At 40.8% G+C, this 22,382-nt stretch overlaps 1 protein-coding gene across 1 annotated transcript; it reads left to right on the top strand.

The window, feature by feature from the left end:
* Nucleotides 1–1,394: 1,394 nt before the first annotated feature.
* Nucleotides 1,395–21,747, top strand: dyrk2 (dual-specificity tyrosine-(Y)-phosphorylation regulated kinase 2). The gene is made up of 7 exons (XM_069671032.1): nucleotides 1,395–1,440; nucleotides 9,035–9,138; nucleotides 12,578–12,920; nucleotides 12,999–13,162; nucleotides 13,258–13,647; nucleotides 13,723–13,813; nucleotides 14,528–21,747. The coding sequence occupies exons 1-7, from the start codon at nucleotides 1,401–1,403 to the stop codon at nucleotides 15,178–15,180; spliced, it is 1,785 nt and encodes a 594-aa protein (XP_069527133.1). The 5' UTR covers nucleotides 1,395–1,400; the 3' UTR covers nucleotides 15,181–21,747.
* Nucleotides 21,748–22,382: the final 635 nt, after the last annotated feature.

Genomic DNA, 22,382 nt, shown 5'->3' with positions numbered 1-22,382 from the left:
ACATTTAATGCTCTTGTTTCCTTTAACATTGCTCTCCTGTTCTGCGTTTATTTTTCATTGCCTTCACTCTCGAAGCTGAATTGCTCCTCCAGGACATTAAAGTACTCTTCTCTTCTCTACGCTGCCCGTTCCAAGAAACAAGTGTGCAGTTGCAATTATCTGCATGGACAGATTGTCCAAAGCTGGCAAACACACCTGCCCCCAACTTGAGCTTCTAGCTTGGTGTTAGCTTTGGAGTGTTTTGCAGACTAAACATGAATCCAAAGGACTGCTAACGACTGAAACTGCACCTGAACTTGTTTTATTGTGTGGAGATGATGCTTCTCTCCGTTGTTTAAAACTGCCAAAGGACAACATATTTTCTTTACCTTCTCAGTATCTAATTTTATAAGAGCAAATTGATTTAAATTAAATGACATATCTTAAAGAAACATGAGTAAACTTTATATAAATAAACATAATTTTAACACATTAATTCACTCGAATTCTACAGCAATGGTGATTGCTGAGCAGCAAAGACAACGACTCCCATGATCCCACGCTTCTTCATAACATCATCAAACAACAAATGACTGAAATGATTATGTCTACTATTTTGTTTGTTTACTATTAATGTGAAAACAAGACTTTTATCAACTTCTCCTTTAACTCACATTTAATCGCAACACAAGAAGCAGACAGTAGAGGTCAGAAGGAGACAAGGGACAGTAGACAAATAATAATACAATAAAACAATAAAGTAGAGATAAGAATTTCAAACTATTAACATTATATACAGAAGAATTACTCTAGTTGTGTGAATATTTGCATGTAGATATATATATAGCATACCTTAACATACTTAAAATTAAAAAGAATAACTTCAGTTATTTACTATATAATGAATAAGCAATATGTTATTATAATATGTTAAATATAAGATATTTTGTACATAACATATTTTATATTATAACCTGTACAAACAACAAGCTATAATAATAAAGACAAAAAATAATGATTGGGATTGTTTAATTTATAAAGAAATATAAAGCGTAATTAATAATATAATATATTGTAATATAATGTAAGTTACAACTTTATTATATTATTATAACTACTATTTTGTTAATTATGATCATTATTTATTTTGAGGGTTAGATATTATCAGAGGAACTCTGAAACAAACATTATAAATATCCGTGTTTTGGAAACTGATGAGTAGAATGAGGAAGTGGATTATAAAAACAATGAATTTAAGGTGGAAAAGGAGTTACTCTGAGTTGTCTAGAGGAGTTACAGGAGCAGGGGGGATTAGTTAATCAAGAAAGGGGGAGGAGAAGAGGAGAGGAAGAGGAGGAGCTGCAGATGGAGGAAGAGGAGGCGTCCTATCCGTCTGTGTCCAGAGGAGAGGAGCGGCCGCCATGTTAACCAAGAAGCCCGGAACCTCGGTCCTCCCGACGGGTGAGCAAAGCCTCTTTAGCCGGCCACAGGGTCGCCTTACCCCGGCCAGTATTGCAGGAACACGCCGCCGATTCCCTGCTTCAGATTAGCTCCTTTTAATCTACGTAAAATAAAACATTAACGTGTGATAAAGGCAGGAAAACACAGAGGGGAGGAAGGGCTGGGACAGAAACAGCCTTTCTTCCTCTTGTTTATTTAATTATCCGTAATCTTATTGTAAAAAGGTGGGCTCTAAAGACGAGAATGTGTGGTTTTAATGTTCAAATTCCAAAGATAAGAAAGCAACCAAAGTGAAGCAGCTCCAGACGTCTCCCTGCCCTGTCTGTCAGGTTTATTTTTAGCAGATGAGAAGTGACAGCAGCAGAAGAAGCAGGATTCCCGGTGTGTTTACTGCACGTTTATTTCTCATTTAGCTCGTTTATAAAGCCTTTATTACAACACCGCGGTTGTCTCTAACGGCTGTTAGCTCATTCTCTGTATTTTAGGGTCCCTGTGTGTGTTATGTTAGCTAGTGATGGGTTGCTCATGGACGAATCGACTCTTTTAACCGGCTCCTTTTATCACCTTAACTACCCTAATTTTTAAAGCACCATGCATACCATAATTGTACATTATTTGCTTTTAATTTCGAGAAACAAGATAAAATTTAAGAATAAATTGCTTGTAAATGTTTGAATAGGTAATATTAAATCCTCATAAAGGGTATTAAAAACATCAGGATATAGAATGGTAATAAAAACAGCAATTTTTCAAACACCCACAAATTGCCAAAACAGTCGATCTACCAGTTGCAGGAAAATAATATGAAAACTAGCTTAACTGCATTAAAACAAGCTGCTTGTTTATAATACAGATATAATAACATTTTAATTAAAAAACAAAATATAGGCGAGTACTTTAGGATGGCAATTTCTTCCTTTGCTTTAGCTAAAAATAAGCTAATAAATAAGCTCATGCTAAGCTAAGTTTTAGCTTTGCAATAGTATAAAAAAACAACTATTAACAATTGTTGCTAGCTAGCGATAATTTATATCTTCCAGAGTGGGAAAAATGGGCATGACAAACATAATGTACAAGTATGTATTTTTGGAAATGCTAAGTTTATGTAGAATTACATTGGTATTATAAGTGATAACATACGAATCATAGGTCTAAACACTGAACAGGAAGAACTGACTCATTATTCACATATGAGCCAAAAGATCTGACTCCCTAAAAAGAGCCCAAATTCCCATCAGTAATGTTAGTTATGGTGTTCCGTGGTGTTTAGTGTGTGTGTGTTTTCATGGTTGCTGGGTAATTTTTTGGCCTCCAGGTGGGACAGGGATAAAAGGTTCAGTTCAGTCAGAGGTCAGTTGGTTTCCCCTCGTCAGTATAATGTATTTTTTCCAGCTGTCAGTTGAGAAAATCGCAACTCTTAAGAGCTGAGTTTAATTGAAGTAGCTTCACAAACATGCTAATGCTAATATGCACTGTTATTAGACGTTAACATCCAGGTAACTGGCTGCTGTAGCTGTAACTGTTGGGATGGTTCATAGCTTTAAAATGTTTTTTAACCAGTTATTTTCCTCTAGAGGTTTTAAGCATGGTAATAGGTATATTTTTTACAATTATTTAGATGTAAAGAACATTTCTTTGGGTAGACAAAGTTGTCGTTTGGCTAGCTGTTAGAGCCTCATTGATATCTAGCCATTATATGAAGCTGTTTTTAGCTTATTGGCATGTGGATATATGTTTGCTGGTAAAGAAATAGCAGCACAGTTATACTTTGACATTATTTAAGGAACTTATTTCTAACACGATGATATTTTGAATTTAGTACGGGTTGTGTTAGCAGCAATTTCTATTCAGATATTCGAAAAAATTAAGCCTTATTTCGAATGTATTATTTCCCAAATAAGACATGTGCAATAGTGCATTACTATTCAAATGTAATAACAGGCTGCTATCAAAGATTTTCAAGCAGCTATGTGAGCACAACTAGCTCGCTGTTAGCTTGTTTGCTAATATCACTGCTATTGTAGTTTGGAAACGAGTAATCATGATGTAAACACAGGATCCTGATGTAGACTTGTGGTTATTAGTCAGTGAGTGTGTGTACATAGTGACAAATATTATATAAATGTGAACACAGGAAAGTGCCCTGTTATGTAATGTCTACATTAATGTATTAATGTTATTGCGTATATAGGATACTGTTACAGATTTGCAGAAAGCCTTATTGGTGCTATTAGCTCGCTGTTAGCTTGATTGTCCATATTGCAGTTTGTCCATTAGCCTTTATTTTGCTAGCATTAGCTTCATCCGTGTTTTTATAACTAATAATTTTAAAAATTACATGTCAATTGAAGACAGTAAACTCTGAAGCTTGATCTCTTGCGGCAGGTTTTTGTCTTCAGTCTCTGTCTATCAATCCTCCTCTCACCGCATGTATTCACCATAATTGTGGCTTCATAATCAGTTCATTGGTGGTTTGAATCTGTCAGTGTTTTGTGCCAACAGTTTGTACTGCTTCAGGCTGCGTCTTCAGTTCTGTTCCATATTTTGTGTCCCAGTTTCATCCGAGACTCTATAAAGAATGCATTTTATATACTAATGTTGGCAATACACGGTGAATGACAAGCAACAAATGTCAATCAGGCTTAAGACAGCCATGTTTGATTTTGAAAGCACCTCAAACACGGAGTGAAAGTGTTTCGAGAAGGAGGATTTCTTCAGTGCTGCGATTTTTTGACTTTAGTCCAGCTGTGAGCAGCTCCTCAATTTTGCTTGAGCAGTGGGAAGACTGTCCAATAATACATCCACCACCGGCTATTTTTAACACCTCAGTCTGCTAAAAACAAACTGGTTCGTGAGATGTTTCACATTTCTTTGTATCCTTGTCGTAGTCAGCTTTTCAAACGGGGGAGACCAGAGCACACTTTTGGACTCCTCTAAGGATTTAATGATGTTTCAAAACCCACCTACTTTCACACCTCTTCATTTGGCAAGTCGCTGTATTTGTGGGTACAATTGTCAAACTGCCTGTGGTGGAGAACTGCACATATTGCTGAATGTTCTCAGCACTTTTGAGTGGTGTACACGGGGCTGTAGTAAGAGGCGTTCTTCATACAGAAAGAGTATAGTGGGGGGTGTCTTCCCACCAAAAATACTGTATTTAAAATGTAACTACAACAGTAAATGGTGTGTTTGTGTGCTCTTATGTCAGCTACAACGGTTAGCATGTCCTGCTAACTAGCTTTTTACCTACAGTATCTAATCTACCAAATGTTACTATTGCCATTTCATGATATATTATCTGTGTATCTAAGTTGTGTTTTCCAACTTTGTAGTAGCCAGTTTTGAAACCAGCAACAGCCGTTACTTCGCTCTTTTTAAAGCCACCAGACTCCATAGAAAAAAACTGTAATTTTTACTTTGCAGAATATGTTAGCTTCTGATCGACCTCTGCCCCAATCTGTTAGTTTGTTTTAGTTGTTGTTGGCCTTTGGTGTATTGAATTGTTAGTTTGAATCTAACACAACAGATGTGTAAAACAAAATAAAATAAATAAACTAACTGATTGAGGCAGCAGCTCTTGTGTTATGCAAAGTAAAATGAGTGTTTTTGTCAATGGAGTCTGGTGGCTTTGAAGAGAGCGATGTAACGTCTGTTTGTGGTTTAACAAAAAGGTCTATCTCTGTAGGGATCCTGTCTGTGATGTTGTCACACACTTAGAATAACAATCTGAGCCTGTCAGTGGAAACAACAAGAACTTTTAGTGGAGTGACTTTGGGGCAAATTCACCAGATCAGTTTCCCAGCTGCAGGCTGAAGACATCCACTGTAGCGCCAACTTTTTGTACCCCAAAATGTGAATGAAAATTGGACCCAGGTTTACAGAACCAGAACTTAGCATGCAACTCATTCATCTACAGTGCCCCATGAGGGACAGAAATAACACTTCAGCAGCTTTAAATAGTAAAAGACATCTTTGCTTTTCTCGTCTCTTTCTGAACTTTAGCAGAGCTTTTTTATAACTCAGCACCTCTGCAGGTTTGTGACCCCGCCGGGCGTCACAGCTCTGCCTCCTGCGGTCACGTTGCTGCAGGTTTCCCCACTCGTCCTGTCGAGCAGCATGCCGGGCGTGCTCGCCGATGCCCTGGCATCTCCAGCGCGGTGTCAAGTTCACATTCAGCACGCTGCTTTTCCACTGTGCTAGCATGCATCTGTCAGGTCCGCAGCGAGGAACACTGCATGTGCTCTCTCTGCAGTATGGATCCGTGTTACATGATCATATGTTCTGTACAGGCAGGGCTCGGTGTCGTCACACACCGCAGAGCTGCAGGCCGGTGATAACTCCAACAGATCTCCCAAAGATTAGATTTGAAACAGAGAAAAGTAGTCATAAAAAACATCTGAGAAGCTCAAACAGGAGAATATCTGACTTATCTTGTAAATAATCTATCCAGCAAATACGACGCTTAATCAATAAATCCTTTCTGCATCAGTCTGCAGGAAAGTAACAGAAAACCCCTCTTCAGGTTGAGGATCTCAGCTGCACAGATCTGGATGATAATCAGGATTAAAGTGTCGGTGTGTATTGATAACTCTAATATTGATTGTTTGTGTCAGTCGGAGTCATTAGCAGGATTACAGTGAGGATGCATCAGAGGCTGCTTTGCGTCTCTGCAGCGTCTTTCTGCTGAGTCTGCAGGCTGTGGCTGAGGCTGGAGTCCTCCTTAGCATCGCAGAGATGCTACACACTGCAGGCTGTGTTGTTAGCATGTTTTTGGTCATGTGTTTTTAGTGCGTTTTTAGTGCGTTTTTAGTGTGTCTCTGTCTCTGTGTCGTCCTCATTAGCAGGATTACAGCGACAGTCAGATTAGAGAGCAGCAGCAGAGACCATCTGTCTGCTCAGACCTGCACGAGAGCCGGACGGTGGCCTGTGAGGGTCTGCAGCTCAGAGCCATGCATTAAGTCAATCACTTTTATATCTGTTTGTAGCGTCACAGTACCGTCACAGATCGACCCGGAGCATTAACAACAGTTTGGTTAATCAATACGTCAATTTAAACCATTTTTCAAGCACAAACATCTGCGTGTCTCAGCCTCTTATATTGATTATTTTCTGCTGTAAATCATCTTAAATTCATTTTTACGTGTAGCCGCTGTGCCTGATATTTTTGTGTATGTGTTTGAGCGTGTCGTTAGCCTCTCTAATGCAGCATGTTCTGTGCAGCGGGGTCTCACTGTAATGTGATGGGATCTTTCAGGTGTTTAATTCCTTTAAATGTGTCTTTAAATTAGCATGCTTTAATGTTTGTTAAATCACTGTTCGATAAGAAGAGGAGGCAACCGTACCAATTTCAGCCACGAGGATCCATGAGCTAACAGTCAGTTACAGGGATATAAATGATTAAATGTACCGTAAAATCCGGATTAAAACCGTTTTCTATTTATTAATAAACACGTGTATACAAGTTTCTAACAACTATTTCAATTGATTTTCATTTCAAACACATTCGAAACACGCAAATTTCAGCCAGTCATCTGTTTTCACCGTGTTGAGTTTGCAGTCCTGCGAGCTCCCGGTGCTGTCGTTGAGCTCAGCCTACGGAAACGCTGACTGTTGTGAAGACGGCGGCTGTGCTGGCGATCATGTAAAATACCGTAACACAATAAAATATGTCTCTCTGAATGCAAAATCAAAAGGTGTGCGTAATCTCACAGAATAAAGCTTTCCCCACTGAGAAACAAAACTAATAATACAAGGTATACTGGTATATTAGTCGCACCGGTTTATAGGACGCAGCCCACTTTATAGATGAGACCGATGTATTAAAAATGCGTCTTGTACACCGAATTTCACAGTGTGTCTATATTGACGAGTGCAGGATTATTTATCAATAATATTTTAACACTTTACGGGAGACAAAAGAGAGATTTTACCCACAAGCAATTTAGTGATTAAAGAAAGAGAGTCTCAGCGTTGCAGCCCGTTTGGTGTGGAGATCTCACACAGGCTTATATTTTTGCAGATTCAGGGTCAGAACAGGGCAGCATAAGGTCTCTACACGTGCAGAATACTTTGTTGCTTATTTTCCGTGCGTTGTTCGAACATGAAACCTCTGATGTTCCTGTGTGTGGAGCCACATGTTGTTTAGTTGCGACAGACCACAATGCAACAGCTGCTGTCTGACTGAAGCAGATGAGAATGAGGGGAAAGTCGGAGAACGACACACTTCTGTTAGAATCTTTAGGTAGTGGTCTGCTGTGACCTCTGACCTTTGACCCCTCTGTGCTGCCTCTGCTGTCATGTTGCTGTTGGAGGTGAAGTTGCAGAGAGAGAGAGAGAGGGAGGTCGAGAGAGGTAGGCCGTGTATTGAGGATTATCGGGCTACATTAAAACCTTCATCCTCCTTTAAACTGGGTCAACCTGCAGAACCATCAGACTCCAGACTGGACCAGATCCCTGTGACCCGGGTCAGACCGGTCCACGCACTCTGTGCCGTGGTGTCTTAACATCTCTCATAGTGTTTAAATGAAGGCCACTAGCAGCTGAGAAGAAGGCAGAGTTCATGATGAGCTGTGATTGGTGCATTCATGGAAAGAGGCGGGGCTAATGATGGCCAGTTTGCTTACAAAGCTGTTCTATATTCAGGGCTATAAAGACCAATCTGTCAGGCTCTATATGTGTTTGTGTTTGTGTCTATCTCTGCGTGGACTCCAGACATGTCTAATCTATCCCTGATTGGTTTTCTGTCTCCGAATAAACACTGACGTCTTCTGCACTCGAATAACCTGCAGGGGTCGGACGGATTCTCAAACATTCGGCACATTGACGAGCGTGTTCCTGATATGTGTGTTACATAACGCGCTCTGAATGGTGGTCTCGGTCATGTGATCCGTGGTATGTTCAAGGAAGGCCTTGACATATCTTGTGCTTCCAGTTTAGCTTCACTGCACTGTCAAACCTGGCAACCCAGCTGAGAGGACTTTAAAAAGGCAGCCGATAATTAGCCACAATGCTAACAGATGCTAAAAACAAAGTCTCCTTTATAGATTTCTCCTTCAATGACCAAGATACACCTTTTAAATCAGACACACCTCCAGTTGTTGGTAGATTTTTTTACTTTTTATGCAGCGATGCTAGCAGTTTCTATCCACTTCCAGTCTTTGTGCTAAGCTAGGCTAAGCCCCAAGGTTTATCGGTGCAGGACACAGAAAAGAAAGGGAACCATCTCCTCATCAGAGATTTATCAGAAAGTTAAGGGGAAACATGTCAAATAAAGGGCTGCAAATAAGTGTTATTCAATTTATGATAAATCTGCTTTTTATTTTCTAATTTATTATTATTATATCTAAGTGTTTTCCAAAGGCCCAAAGTTTCTCACATTCCGAGGAGGTGTCTTTTAATGTCTTCAAACAGAGAAAAAGCAGGAAGTCTCCACATTTAAGAGGCTGAAAACAAATTTTTTTGCCATTTTTGCACCAAATATTCCATAAATGATCATCGATTATCCAAATAGTCGTAGTTTGTTATTATTTTAGTCGATGAGTCTTTCAACCTTGGTAGAAAATTCAATTTAACGTCTCTTTTTTTGTGTTTCCAGGCAAAGCGGGCGAGCCGGTCTACTCTCCCGGTCACAGTGGCTCTCAGACGACGTCGCCTGTCGCCCTGCCGCGGCTCCACAACAACAACCACAACCCTCTGACGGTACGAACACACGAACACAGCTTTCTTTATAAGTTAGCGTCATTAAGTATGTCCTTGCTGGTTTATGCCCCCAATATGTCATATTTTACAGCTCTTGATGCAGAAGTGTGACTCTAATCAATAAAAGAACACAGCTCCTAAACAGTCTTTTTACAAGTTTGGCTTTGATTAACCTTTGAACCTCTGAACCTTTACTGTCGCTGCAGACGACAGTTATTGAAACTCTTCTACATTAATCTCGGTCAGGCTGACTTGTTGATGCTTCGAGCAGTTTAACAAATGAAAGTAAAAGGTTACACATGTTTGGATTACGAGAATTTATGTAGCAACAAAAGTGTTGTTTTGAAGTGTGTGGGTGACACGTTTAGGACTTGATGCATTTCTGCAACAAATCTGCAGGACAGAACAGAGACTACAACTCGGCAACGAAACTGAAGGCGTCTGAACTTTTCAAAGAAAAACGACATCAGGGTTTGAAATAAAGCAAGTCAGGAAAGTTCCTCTGTAGCCAGCAAGTATGACAAGTTTTATTCCCATTCCACAAACATCTCGATTCCTTTGTGCTAGCGTTAGCAAAAGCTAGCTTCAGCTCTATCACTGCTGCAGCAGAAAGAGACTTGAGCAGGTGTAGCAGACTCACTCTGACAGCATCTGGAAACCATGTCGGCTTGTTCTGTTGCTGTTTGGCTTTTAGAAGTTAAAAAATGTATATTTGATATTATTTTATGTGGCATTGATTAGCTCCAGCTACCGCTAAGGGTGACCCTTGACCCTTACACTCACAATTCATTTTAAACATCTTTTTTTTTACATTTATAGTTGAGCAACCTATCATTAGCTGTTTAAATACAAAACAGATTTATTGATTGTTGTGTTTTTATTGCAGACATGAAATATTAGCATCTATCCGTCTTCATGCTATTTAAAAGACATTTTTGTAGTCCGTTTCTCTGCATGTCTGAACTACAAATGCTGATCATTTTATCCTAAAGGGAGGTTAATTTAAATAAAACTATAATGAGAAATACTTCTCTGTTAAATAAGAACTTATTCTTAAATATGTTTAGGGAACATGTATGTGCTATAAATTAGCATTGTGTTTGTTATATTACATTATATTGATTCAGCATTGAGTCATCTTTAACAAACATCTGGAGAAACTAACTTACGGACCCTTCAACGTGTATTTTTGTTGTCTGTATAAAATATAAAAGCTTTCTTCTTGTGACATCAACCATAACGTTCATGTCAGAGGTCGTAGTTTGCTTTGAAAGCTGCTGTTAGCTTGTTAGCAATCTGCTAGCCTCCTGTTAGCATTCTGAAGCAGCGAGCCTGAGCACTCCTCTGTAACAGTCAGCTGTAGCCACTCAGCCAAGAATAGCCCTCTGCTCTGAGATGCTTTAAACAGCTGATTGGTTTATAGGCTGGTGTGAAGGACACACACACACACACACACACACACACACACACACACACACACACACACACACACACACACACAGACAGACACACACAAACAGGGCTAATGGTATAAAAGGACTGATGCAGCATTTATTTACCCCATTAGCTTCAGAGTGATGTCCTTCACTGTTAGCGTTAGCATCGTTTCTGTGTCATATTACAGTGAAGGACTTAAAGAAGTGTGATGTCATCTTTCAGGCCGACCAATCAGAGGCTCTGTATCACTAAAAGCCTCATATTAATGAGCGATTAGCGTTGAGCGTTGGACAAAATTGACTGATGGGCATAATTTATATTAACCTGCCCAAGACAGTGTGTGTGTGTGTGTGTGTGTGTGTGTGTGTTGTCAGTAGTTACATTGACACATTGATACATGAGAACAAAGTGTTTGGCTCTCTTGTCTCCTCCCTCACCTGGCAACACCTTGACACACACACACTGCCCTGACTGCCGAATGTGTGTGTGCTGTTGTTTCAGTTGAGTCACTTCCTTTTTGCATACCTGAGTCCCCTCATTGGCCAGAGTGAAAGAACACACACACACTGTTGTTCTGTAGTGAACAGCATCCCTTTGAACTGAGCCCATCTGTGTGTGTATATTAATTGAAACTAAATGCACCTCTGTTATCTGAAAGGACCCAGGTGTGCTAGTCACCACGGCAACAGGGACTGACTCACTGGGCGAGAGACAAAGAGACAAAATAAGAGAGAGAGAGAGACAGCTGTTTCTCTGTTTGTCTATTATTCACATTTAAGCTGCGTGAATATGTGGCTTACAATATAAAGAACGCTCTCTTTGATGCCACCAAACTCCATTGATAAAAACAGCGATTTCTCCTTGTAGAACACGGGACTTGCTGATCTACATCTGCTTCCATCAGTTTGTTTGTTAGTGTCAATGTGTCACTTTGGTGTTTTAAATGGTGAGTTTGGATCAAGTGGAATATCTGTGTAATGCAAGCAAACTAACAAATCAAAGCAAAAGCAGACCAGCGACTCCCCTGTTCTGCAAGCTTAAATCACTGTTTTTGTGAATGGACTCTGGTGGCTTTGAAATGAGCGTTGTAACAGCTGTTTCTGGTTATAAAAAGCATCTCACTCTTGATCCGAAAATTGTCGGAATGCTTTTGTTAATGTTAAATTAAAAGCTTAACAGAATAATAAATTCAACAAGAATAACAACAATAGTTAGAACAATAAACAAATTACAACAATCTGCCCATTTCACACTTGCACTGCACTCCTGAACTTATCTGGACTTTAGAGCTGAATGTGAAAGTACAAATGTCCTAATGAGTTGACCTGGATATTAAGCGGACTTTGACCTGCCAGCTCCGAGGTACAAAGTCTGTTTAATATCCGACTGAGCTGCTGTGTGAACCGAGCAGGTAACTGAGAAGTCACAGCGACCGTCTCGGCTTTGTACTATTTCTGCTTGTATATTGAAGCTCAATGTATTTAGTTGATATTGGGGACACGTCCAGATAAATGTTGTATTGATATCAGAGCATTAAAAGACAATCCTCCTACGATGTGGAAGGGAAAGTCTGAATAACATCTGGAGCATCTTTTAATTGGACACTCTCTCAAGTGAGATTTGTTGGCAGTGGGTACCAAAAACAGCTGTTACATCTTCCCCTCCACAGCCACCAGACTCCATTGATAAAAACAGCAATTCTACCCTGCAGAACACAAGAGTTTCTGGTCTACTGCTGCCTCGATAAGATTGTTAGTATGCGTAATTGTTTGAGTTAAAATGACTGTTTTGTGAATGGAGTCTGGTGTGTGTGCAGAGAGCGATGTAACGTCTGTTTGCGGTTAAAACAATCATCTTCCTCTGTAACAAAAAGGTCTATCTCTGTAGGGATCCTTTCTGTCATGTTGTCAGACTCTTAGAATAACAATCTGAGCCTGTCAGTGGAAACAACAAGAACTTTTAGTGGACGTTGAATCAGGCTTGTCTCTGTGTTCCCTCTCAGGGAGGGTCTAAAGCCGCCATGTCGGACGCCGTCCAGCTCTCGTCGCAGTCGCAGGTCCACGTCACCCAGCTGTACGAGGAGAACACCAACAAGCGTCCGGTCCTCACCTCCCAACCCAACGGCCTGGCTCCTCTCAGCTCCACCCGGCCGGGGCTGCCGCTGCCGGACCGTCAGACCTCGGCCTCGGAGACGCCCCACCACTGCCGGCAGGGCAGCGCCGCCTCCAACAAGTCGACGGACAGCAAGCCAAAGCCCACCTCCCTGTCCCCCGAGCAGGCCATGAAGCAGTTCATGTCCAAGATGTCATCGTTTGAACACCATGAGGTCTTCAGCTATCCGGAGGGTGAGTGCGTCGGGTTCTGCTCGAGGTTTCTGCCGGTTCATGCTCTATTTCTAAAGTGTCCATGTTTTTTCTCCTCAGTGTTTTTTGTTGGTCCGAACGCCAAGAAGAGGTCAGGGGTGATGGGCGGAGCCAACAACGGCGGCTACGACGACGATCAGGGATCATACATCCACGTTCCACACGACCACATCTCGTACCGCTACGAAGTCCTCAAGGTCATTGGCAAGGGCAGCTTCGGACAGGTACGACTAAAATATCACTCGCAGTCCAACTAGTAGAGCAATTGTTTTGTTTTCTGAAGTTCCATCATCTGACAGACATTTCTCCTCCTCTGCAGGTGGTGAAGGCCTTCGACCACAAGTCTCAGACCCACGTGGCTCTGAAGATGGTCCGCAACGAGAAGCGCTTCCACCGGCAGGCGGCGGAGGAGATCCGCATCCTGGAGCACCTGAGGAAGCAGGACAAGGACTCGAGCATGAACGTCATCCACATGCTGGAGAACTTCACCTTCAGGAACCACATCTGCATGACCTTCGAGCTGCTCAGCATGAACCTGTACGAGCTCATCAAGAAGAACAAGTTCCAGGGCTTCAGCCTCCCGCTGGTCAGGAAGTTCGCCCACTCCATCCTGCAGTGTTTGGACTCGCTGCACAAGAACCGCATCATCCACTGCGACCTGAAGCCCGAGAACATTTTACTCAAGCAGCAGGGACGCAGCGGCATCAAGGTACGCTGGGAAATGCAGTCTGTGCTGCTAAAAGCTCTTTGAGCCGCCTGTAAAACTTCTTTTCTCTCCCTCCAGGTCATAGACTTTGGTTCCAGCTGTTATGAACATCAGAGAGTTTACACCTACATCCAGTCCAGGTTCTACAGAGCGCCGGAGGTCATTCTGGGTAAGAAAAACCGACACGAGAAGCTTAAAGATCATTAGTGACATTAGTGAAGGTGACTTAAAAGTTGAGCAGCTTTTCTTTATTATGTTTTGACTTAGACTTGACGGATCCTGCAGGGTCTTTGTGAACTTTATGTTTGGGTGAAGTTTGATCGTTGGGTAAATAAGTTGTAGGTTCAGTTTTGGGACTGCTCCAGTCGACTGCTGCTGTAAAAGCTGGAATCGCTCCAACACAATCCCTGGGAGTAAGATCCTTTTTCTGAAGACAGCCTTAACATTGCTCCGCTCAGAGCCACCAGACTCCAAAAACAAAAATATACCTGTCAGAACATGGGAGTTGCTAATCTGCCTAGATCATGTAGTTTTTTCGTGAAATGTGCAAAACAAATATTTTGTTGGATCCGAAATAAGCGTTAAAGAAACAACAGCACAAATAACGCCAATAAACTTTCTGCTTGAGGCAGCGAGAGACCAGAATCCTTTGTGTTCTGCAAGGTAAAATTCTATTTATTGTCGAGGGAGGCTGGTCGCTTCAAAGATTGCTGAACCTAGACGAACTCCCCCCTTCCCTTTTTGATCCCATTTGAAGCCTGTAAGGTAGAAACTGATCGTATGCTTTAGAAATTGATCAGTTTGAATCTAAAGTTAATTTCATCAGATCATTTTGAAGGTCGAATCCATAATTTGACAAATTAATCTCTGTGCTCTCCTTCAGGCTCCAGATATGGGATGCCCATCGACATGTGGTCTCTGGGCTGCATCCTGGCTGAGCTGCTGACCGGTTACCCACTTTTACCAGGTGAAGACGAAGCCGACCAGCTGGCCTGCATCATCGAACTACTGGGCATGCCCAGTCAGAAGCTCCTCGACGCCTCCAAGAGAGCCAAGAACTTTGTGTCGTCCAAAGGCTACCCGCGGTACTGCACTGTTACCACGCTGCCTGACGGCACCACCGTGCTGAACGGCGGACGCTCGCGGCGAGGAAAGGTACGCGGCCCGCCAGCCAGCAAGGACTGGAGCGCAGCGCTGAAGGGCTGCGACGACCCTCTGTTCCTGGACTTCCTCAAACAGTGTCTGGAGTGGGACCCCATGCTCAGGATGACGCCCAGCCAGGCGCTGCGCCACCCGTGGCTGAGGAGGAGACTTCCCAAGCCACCGACGGGAACCACCACCGGGGAAAAGACCTCCTCCTCCTCCTCCAAACGGGGCACCACCACCACTGATGGCGCCATCACCTCCATCTCCAAGCTCGCCACCACCTCCTCAACCACCTCCTCCTCCTCCAAAACAAGGACTAACTTAGCAGCGATCACCGATGCCAACGGAAACATCCAGCCTCGGACGGTTCTGCCAAAGCTGGTGAGCTGAGAGTGAATGCACCCCGCTCGCTGTGGTGGGAAATGGAAGCTGTGCTCACGAGCATCCGTTAGCTTTCAGCTGGAACTGAAAAAACTGGTCGTCCAGTTTTGAAGAGCGTTTGTTTTTTTCGCGCTGGTTTTCACAGCGTTGTTGGAGTGCATTCAGGACAAATACAGCCATGGAAACTTAGAGTTGGGGTGTTAAAATGTGCAGAATGGCCGGGCTGGGATGTAAGCCGAGCTGAAGGAAACTTTACTGATACATTGGGGTGCGTTCAGACCCCCTCAGACATTAGCTGGTTTTACATTGCGAGCAGTGAGACAGGAAGTGGCCACATTAACACATTTGAAATGATTGTGGGGCTGCCCAGACAATCAGAACACCACACTCTGTAGCTCCAACAACACATAACAAACATGGTGCTGATGGAGGGAACAAGACTTTTTTATGTTTTTAGCACAGAATCTATTTAGCTGGGCTAATGATCAATTCATTAATTAGACACCAAAAACAACTTTCTCTGACCTTAGTCTCACAAGGTCACATCGACAGACAGTTTTAGGGTAATGGCTAATGTATTAGCTTCATGTTGTTAACTGACAACAGATATTGCCCTATAATACAAAAGTTGCAGCTGCAAAAATGCTACAATTAGCTTGCTAGTCTTTATTTCATATCACAAAGAGATAATGTTGTTTATGTATCAGTTTAGGGAACATTGGTGGGCGTCTGTTGACCTCACAATGATTCAGAACAGAAACCCGAGCTTCCCTAACTGAAGCATCTACATGTTAGCTGGCTAACCTTCTTAGCTAGCAGCTGTTTTACAGGTTTAAGCTAGCTTATGTTGCCATTCTAGCTTTAATCAACTATGTTTTACTATCTTTTGTTTATCCGTCACTTTTCTACCAATTTACCTTTTAACTGGCTAGCAGTTAGCCTCGTCTTACAATGCTATTTCTACAGATCGATGAAGGGTAATGTCTCAAGAAATAACTTCTTCTAGCTCCAAAAATGCAAAAACTAGCTTCTTAGTCTTTGATTCATATCACCATGAATAAATAATTAAGTAATGTTTCAGTTTGGCTAACATTGGTAGCCCTTTGTCATCGCAATGACTACACAATGAATCAAACTAAAATCCTAGCAACCCAAACTGAAGCATCTACCAGTTAGCTGGCTAACTTTTTTAAACTTCTTTAAACTTCTTAAAACAGTCGTTTTACAGTGTTTAGCTAGCCTTTGTTACCATGCTAGCGTTGTGCCTGTTAGCTAGCTAACTGTTACTTTCTAATTACCAGTGTTCTTTTTGTTAAAGACAGCTATTTTTTGGTTTAGCTGTTACTTTCTACTGAAAATTGGCTAGCAGTTAGCCTAGCAAACTTTAAATCAGTCAGCTAGCAAAGCTGGCTCACTATTTGCCTTTTTTGGCAGTCTGGTAGCTAGCCTTAGCCTTTTTTAACCATAGCCTGTTAGCTCTCCACTGCCTGGCCTTACAAAGCACAGATTTTTTGAAGGTTAGCAAAGAGAGAAGGGAGTTGAAGAAGCATGTTTGTTTGAACTTTGACCTTTTGTTACCTGTTTAATTAGGTAGAACTGATTATACGCAAAATGGCTGAAGGAGCTGCAAACATAGACGAAGGTGGAGAAAAGGCAGTTTTATAGATAGGTTATAAATCATGTTAATATCAAAGGGCTCTTTGTTCGTCACCAAAGGAGAAAGAGGAAACAGTGGCTGTTGTATGACCTGATGTAGCAGGCTAGCATTTAATTAGCTTATCCAAGTAAATGCCCTCTGGCCGAGGAATTAATCTTAAAAGCTACAATTCACTTATAATTGGCCTGACTTAAGTACAGAACAAGATCACAAAGCTGTTGTATGCTAGCCCCAAGCTAACGTGGGGGAAAAGGAGAAGATAGAGCCGTGTTTGTTTCCTGTAGAGGGCTGTGAAATCTGGAGTTAGAGGCGACATGGTGAACAGCTATTGGACGGATAAACGCTCCAGTTTTAATTCAGGGTTTCTTTCAAAGTAATAAAAACTTCTGAGAGAATTTAGACACTAAACATATCCACTATAACACATATTTAAATAATATCATTAAACAGGGTCCAGTCACATCAGTTTGTGTTGCAATCAGTTGAACTGGTTTAGCAGGATGGAGCTGTGGCCGAATTTACCTCCCAATGTAGCGCACATTTTAACAGAATTTCCAGCTGTAGGAAAAAGCGACCCAATGCATTTGTTGAGATAAACAGTCGATTGTGCGAAAGAGGTTTTAATGATTTATTGCAGAAGGAAGAGATTCAAAAAGGCGACCTCAAATGTAGAAAACGTGATGGAAATATAGCGTTTGTTTTGGATGCATAAACTTTTCCATTTCCTGTAAGCGATCCTAAATATAGGTCAGTGGAAACACAGTGAGGTTGGACAGGCAGGTGAGGTGACTTATGAAGCCTAACCTGCCTGAGGAGTCATTAAGAGCTTAACCTATTTGGCACGCAGATAACCAAGTTAATGCTGACTCCCTGCTTTTATTTGTTTTCATAAACAACATGATTACGCAAAACTCTGATAGATGTAGAAGATTAAAGTAACTTGATTCCTCCAGGAAGAAACTCATTCGGCCTTTAAAGTGAACTTTTATCTCCAGATTTAAAACAAAAAAAATAAATGCGATACACTGCCGGACAGATTCACTGCAATACGTTTATATGACTTTAAATGTCATGGAAGCAGCTTGATTTGCAGCTATTTAAATCACTATATCAGCCAAAAACAGACTCATATTAACATATAAAAAGCATGCTATAATTATATAAAGTTCACTGTATATCTGTCGCGTTGATTTCTTAAAACCCAAAGTTACAAAGTGGTTCATTTAAATGATAAAAGCAACTTAAAATTAATAATAATAACTCGTGAAATTTAAATAAAAAGATAATTTAAGTACAATCAGATTAAACTTCAAGAAACAACATATTGTAACAGAAGATTTTATTGAGCATGGCAGAATGAACGTTCAGACTTGTTATCGTTTGCATGTATTGTAGATGTTGTGGCCCAGTGCATGCTGGGACATTGCTGCAGCCCTGAACTGGCTAAGCCAGTACACCCAGCTTTATCTGTCGTTATCTGCTCCTGGCTGTAATCTCAGCATCACATGAAGGAATCACTCCTTACAGCCACTTCCTGGTGTGACTGTGACCCTGATCCTATCAGAACACACGTTTATTTATGCAACAGCAACTCTGTTGTGTACGGAAGAGTAATAGGGCCAAACATAAGATTATGTCAAATAAACAAAGTGAGAAGGAATTTTTTAGTGTTAAGAAATAAAGTTTGACTTTTAGTATAAGGGCTATAAATAAAAAAGGAGGACGATTTTGACATTATTCTTAAAATAATCAATAAATATAAAACACATTATTTCTTATACCCTTATTCTGATTCTTGACTCTTTGAAATGCAAAGTATATTTTGTATAATTTTTTCCTCTTATGTTTGGCACTAATAGTCTTCCGTACAAACTCATCTCTTGTAAAAAGCGAAAATAGGAAGTGAAATGAAATAAACAGAAATAAAAAATATACAAAAAAATCAAATAATGTGTAGACAAGCAGAAATTATCCGATCAGTCCAAACTGACTGTTAATGTATTGATCAAAGGCTAATATTGACAAATGGATCTATCATCGGATCAGGGCGGGGAGGGGAGGGACTTTTGAAGATGCTTCTTATTTATTTACTACAATTTAATTAATATTTATTAATCTAATCGACAGTCGATTCACACAGTATACTTGAATGTGCGTGTGTGTGTGTGTGTAGCCGTGTGTATGTGCAATGTTCGTTCTCTTAAAGCTTGTTCCCTCACAAAAACACACATACATAAAACGTATAAACACACACATATCTGAACGCACTCTGCAGTTTGGCTCCGCCCACAGGAAGTTGAGTCAAACTGGGATGAGGATGAAGAAGAAGAAGATGAGGAGGAGGATGAGGAGGAGGATGTAATGTAGCACATGAGGAAGTGGACGACCGTGACGGCGACGCACAGATGGAACTGATAATGTAAAACACACAGACACTACCTGCTCCGCCCATCTCAGGGGAAGCTCCGCCCCCTCCTGGACCTGAACAGGAAGCAGGAAGTAACTGAACAAGGAGGAGGAGGAGGAAGTGAGGAGGGGGCGGTCCTCTCTGATGTTGTTTTGTTTGTTTTTTAAAGATTTGATTGGTTGGTTGGTTGGTTGATTGTGTTTTTTTTAATTTTTTAACGTTTTTTTAGTGAGACGAGTGCTGAGAGTCGTAACTTTGTGCCTTCAGTATCTCATCGCCATGCCACGCCCACCCGACGCACACACACACACACACACACACACACACACACGCACACACAGACACAATCAAAGCCCAAAGACTCCATGTGAACCCCTGTGACTTCTGACCTCTGACCCCAGTCTCCTTACCCTTGAGAACAGTGTGACCATGGAGAATAGAGTATAGTTGTGCAGAAAAAAAAAAATTGAGTTTTTTTGCCCTGAACTGAGTCTGTCAGGCACCAATGCGCACAGGCTCTAAAGGTTTGAGGTTGTATATGGTGTGTTTAAAGTTAATTTTTAATTTAAGAAACAAACATTCAAGGAATTGACCATAGAAGAAAAGTAACATTAACAATAATTCATTATGTTTATCCGACTGTGCCAACACTTATATGGATATGGATATAACTAGACGAGTGGCCATGGTATAAACTGTTAAGTCTGTATGCAGAACATCATGAAATAGAGGCCAAAAATATATATATTTGGCTCTCTTTGGCACCTTTTATTAGCAAGACGCTGGATACTTGATTATCCCAGTTATCTTGAATGCAGCATTGATCGCAGCTGTTTATATGGAAGCACATTTCTGCCAGGAAATAAAATAATAATAAAGTTAGGAAGAATGAAATTACAAATACTTCAAGTTACTAAAATTATGATGTCAAAAAAAAGTAAATTTTTTTGTTTTGAGAGAAAGATTAACATTTTTAAAAATGCCTGTCTGAGATGAATTTTTAAATATTTAAGTATTCTAGGAATAAAAATGTCCGATCATTGTAGAATTTAATTTTCATTGCATTGATTTTACCTAGTGAGGCTTATTTTGATTTAGTAAGTCGTAACTATGATATGTTATAATTTTAAAGAAACTATTAATACATTTTGAGTTTGTTAGCCAAACATATAAATTATGTTGATTTTTTACGTATTTTTTTTATTGTTTTCACTCTCACAATTATTTTTTATTTCTCGGGCAGAAATGGGCTTCCGTAGTGTTTACATAGCCAGCAGAGCAGGCCAAGTCACCAACCACAGATTGTAGCTTTAAACTGATTTACACAACTACAAGTGTTTGTGTGTATGTGTGTGAGAAACAGAGAGAGTGTGTGTGTGTGTGTGTGTGTGTGTGTGTGTGTGTGTGTGTGTGTGTGTGTGTGTGTGTGTGGTGGGGTGAGGGGGGGTTGTTAAACATGGCTGCACAATGTACAGACACATATCAGCCAACTGTCGCCACTTGTCGTCTCAGGACAAACGGGCGACGCCTGCTGACGACGGGGCTAAGCTAACACTAGCCGATTGACCGCTAGCGTCCAGCCGCTAGCTGCTGCACTGATGTTTTCTCTACAGTGAAGCTAACACTAGCCTAATGTTAACTGACTGCTAGTAGCACCTAGCAAGTTTTTACGTGCTAGCTGCAGTTGTGTTCTAGCCTCAAAGAGTGGCTCACACCAGCTGTTAGCATTAGCATTAATGTGGTTTTTAAGCATTCTTTTTCATGTTGGTACCTCAGACTGCTCAGTTTTATTATGATTATTACTGTTGTCATTGTTGTGACTAACACCCAGGGCATTTGGTTGAATCTACCAAAGTGCATTCCTTTACAAAGCTAGCTGAGAGCTAGCTGCTCAACCTGAAGACAGATAGGTAGTAGAAGGTAGGACAGGAAGCAAAAAGTAAGTGAAAAGAGGGGCAATCAGAGGAGAAGCAGCAGCTGCCTTTCAGACAAAAAGGAGGGAAGGAGAACAAGTGATGGTGTTTTGTTTTTTATTTTAAATAGAGTGCAGTCCTACAGGAACATGAAGTCTGGTTTAACCGACCTCTTGGTAGCATACATAAAATAAAACAATTTCCTGCTAAAGTTTGAAAGCAGCTGTAGCCTAACTAGCCTGCTAGCTCATTACCATGCTAGCCAGTTAGCCTACTAGCTCATTAGCCATTTGGCTTCTATCAGGAGGTCTCTGCAGCCAGAGGTTAGCCGCTGTTAGCGTGAAGCTGCGCTGTATTTCTGTGACGTTTGCCAGCTGGGTTTTATTGTGGATTTTATCTGTAAATAATGTGGAAAATGTTTGAATAATAATTTTTTGGGGTTGAATGCGCTGCTGTGCCACGTCGCGGCCAGTTTTACAATGTACTGTATCTACTGTACAGAACACAGAAGTTGACACTTTTTCTAGTGAGCCTTTGTTAAATTTTATTGTGGTGGAAAAAATTATTATTATTATTATTAATAAAACAGTTTTATTGTTCATCTTTATGCATTGTTATTTCAGCAACTCAGTGTGTTACATTAATGAATAATTTACAAGTTGTTTCTTTCTTTCTCTAGTTGCAATGATTTTAGCTAACAAGCTAATGTTACTAGATTACATCAGCCTGGAGCCTTTCACTGTTAACGTAACTTTTGAAATGTTAAAAGCCTCCAAGCTAACATAACCACACAATGTTAGCTTGGGTGTTTTTAATGTAACAGCATTAGCTAGAAATGTTACATTAGCATACACTAGCTAACAGGCTAGTTTAGGTTTGTCATGCCAACTATTTATTAAAGATGAAATATGTCAGGACCAGGGCATTAAAAAGCAGAAATCTGAAGTGTACAAGTTTAGCTTGTTGCTAATGTTGCCACATGCTAACGTCATGCTAAGAACGAAAGAACATTTTGGGTTAGTCTGAAATGTAATTTAGTTTTCAGTAAATTGATTGTGTGCACTACACTCAGTGTTAATGCTAACACCAGAGCTGTTGAGAGAATTATTCCTCACCAGCTCGTCGTCATGCCAAGCTGATTTCTTTACTTTATTCCAAATCTCAGAAGGAGGCTACAGAGAAGACATTTTATTTAATTCTTAGAGGGTCCATGTTCCTCTTCTTTCATCACAGG

Source organism: Semicossyphus pulcher, unplaced genomic scaffold (genome assembly GCF_022749685.1).
Source record: "Semicossyphus pulcher isolate SPU_LCO1_2020_fin unplaced genomic scaffold, fSemPul1.0.p SCAF_20, whole genome shotgun sequence".
Taxonomy (NCBI): Eukaryota; Metazoa; Chordata; class Actinopteri; order Labriformes; family Labridae; genus Semicossyphus; species Semicossyphus pulcher.
Note: the sequence above shows the minus strand (reverse complement) of the source record. Positions and strands in the feature narration are given on the sequence as shown.

What these genes read in the sequence shown, in the direction of transcription:
- dyrk2 (XM_069671032.1), top strand. Translation starts at nt 1,401, where the DNA reads ATGTTAACCAAGAAGCCCGGAACCTCGGTCCTCCCGACGG. An exon ending in GCAAGGGCAGCTTCGGACAG is followed by an intron (nt 13,163 to 13,257) that starts GTACGACTAAAA and finishes CCTCCTCTGCAG; the next exon opens with GTGGTGAAGGCCTTCGACCA. An exon ending in AGCGCCGGAGGTCATTCTGG is followed by an intron (nt 13,814 to 14,527) that starts GTAAGAAAAACC and finishes GCTCTCCTTCAG; the next exon opens with GCTCCAGATATGGGATGCCC.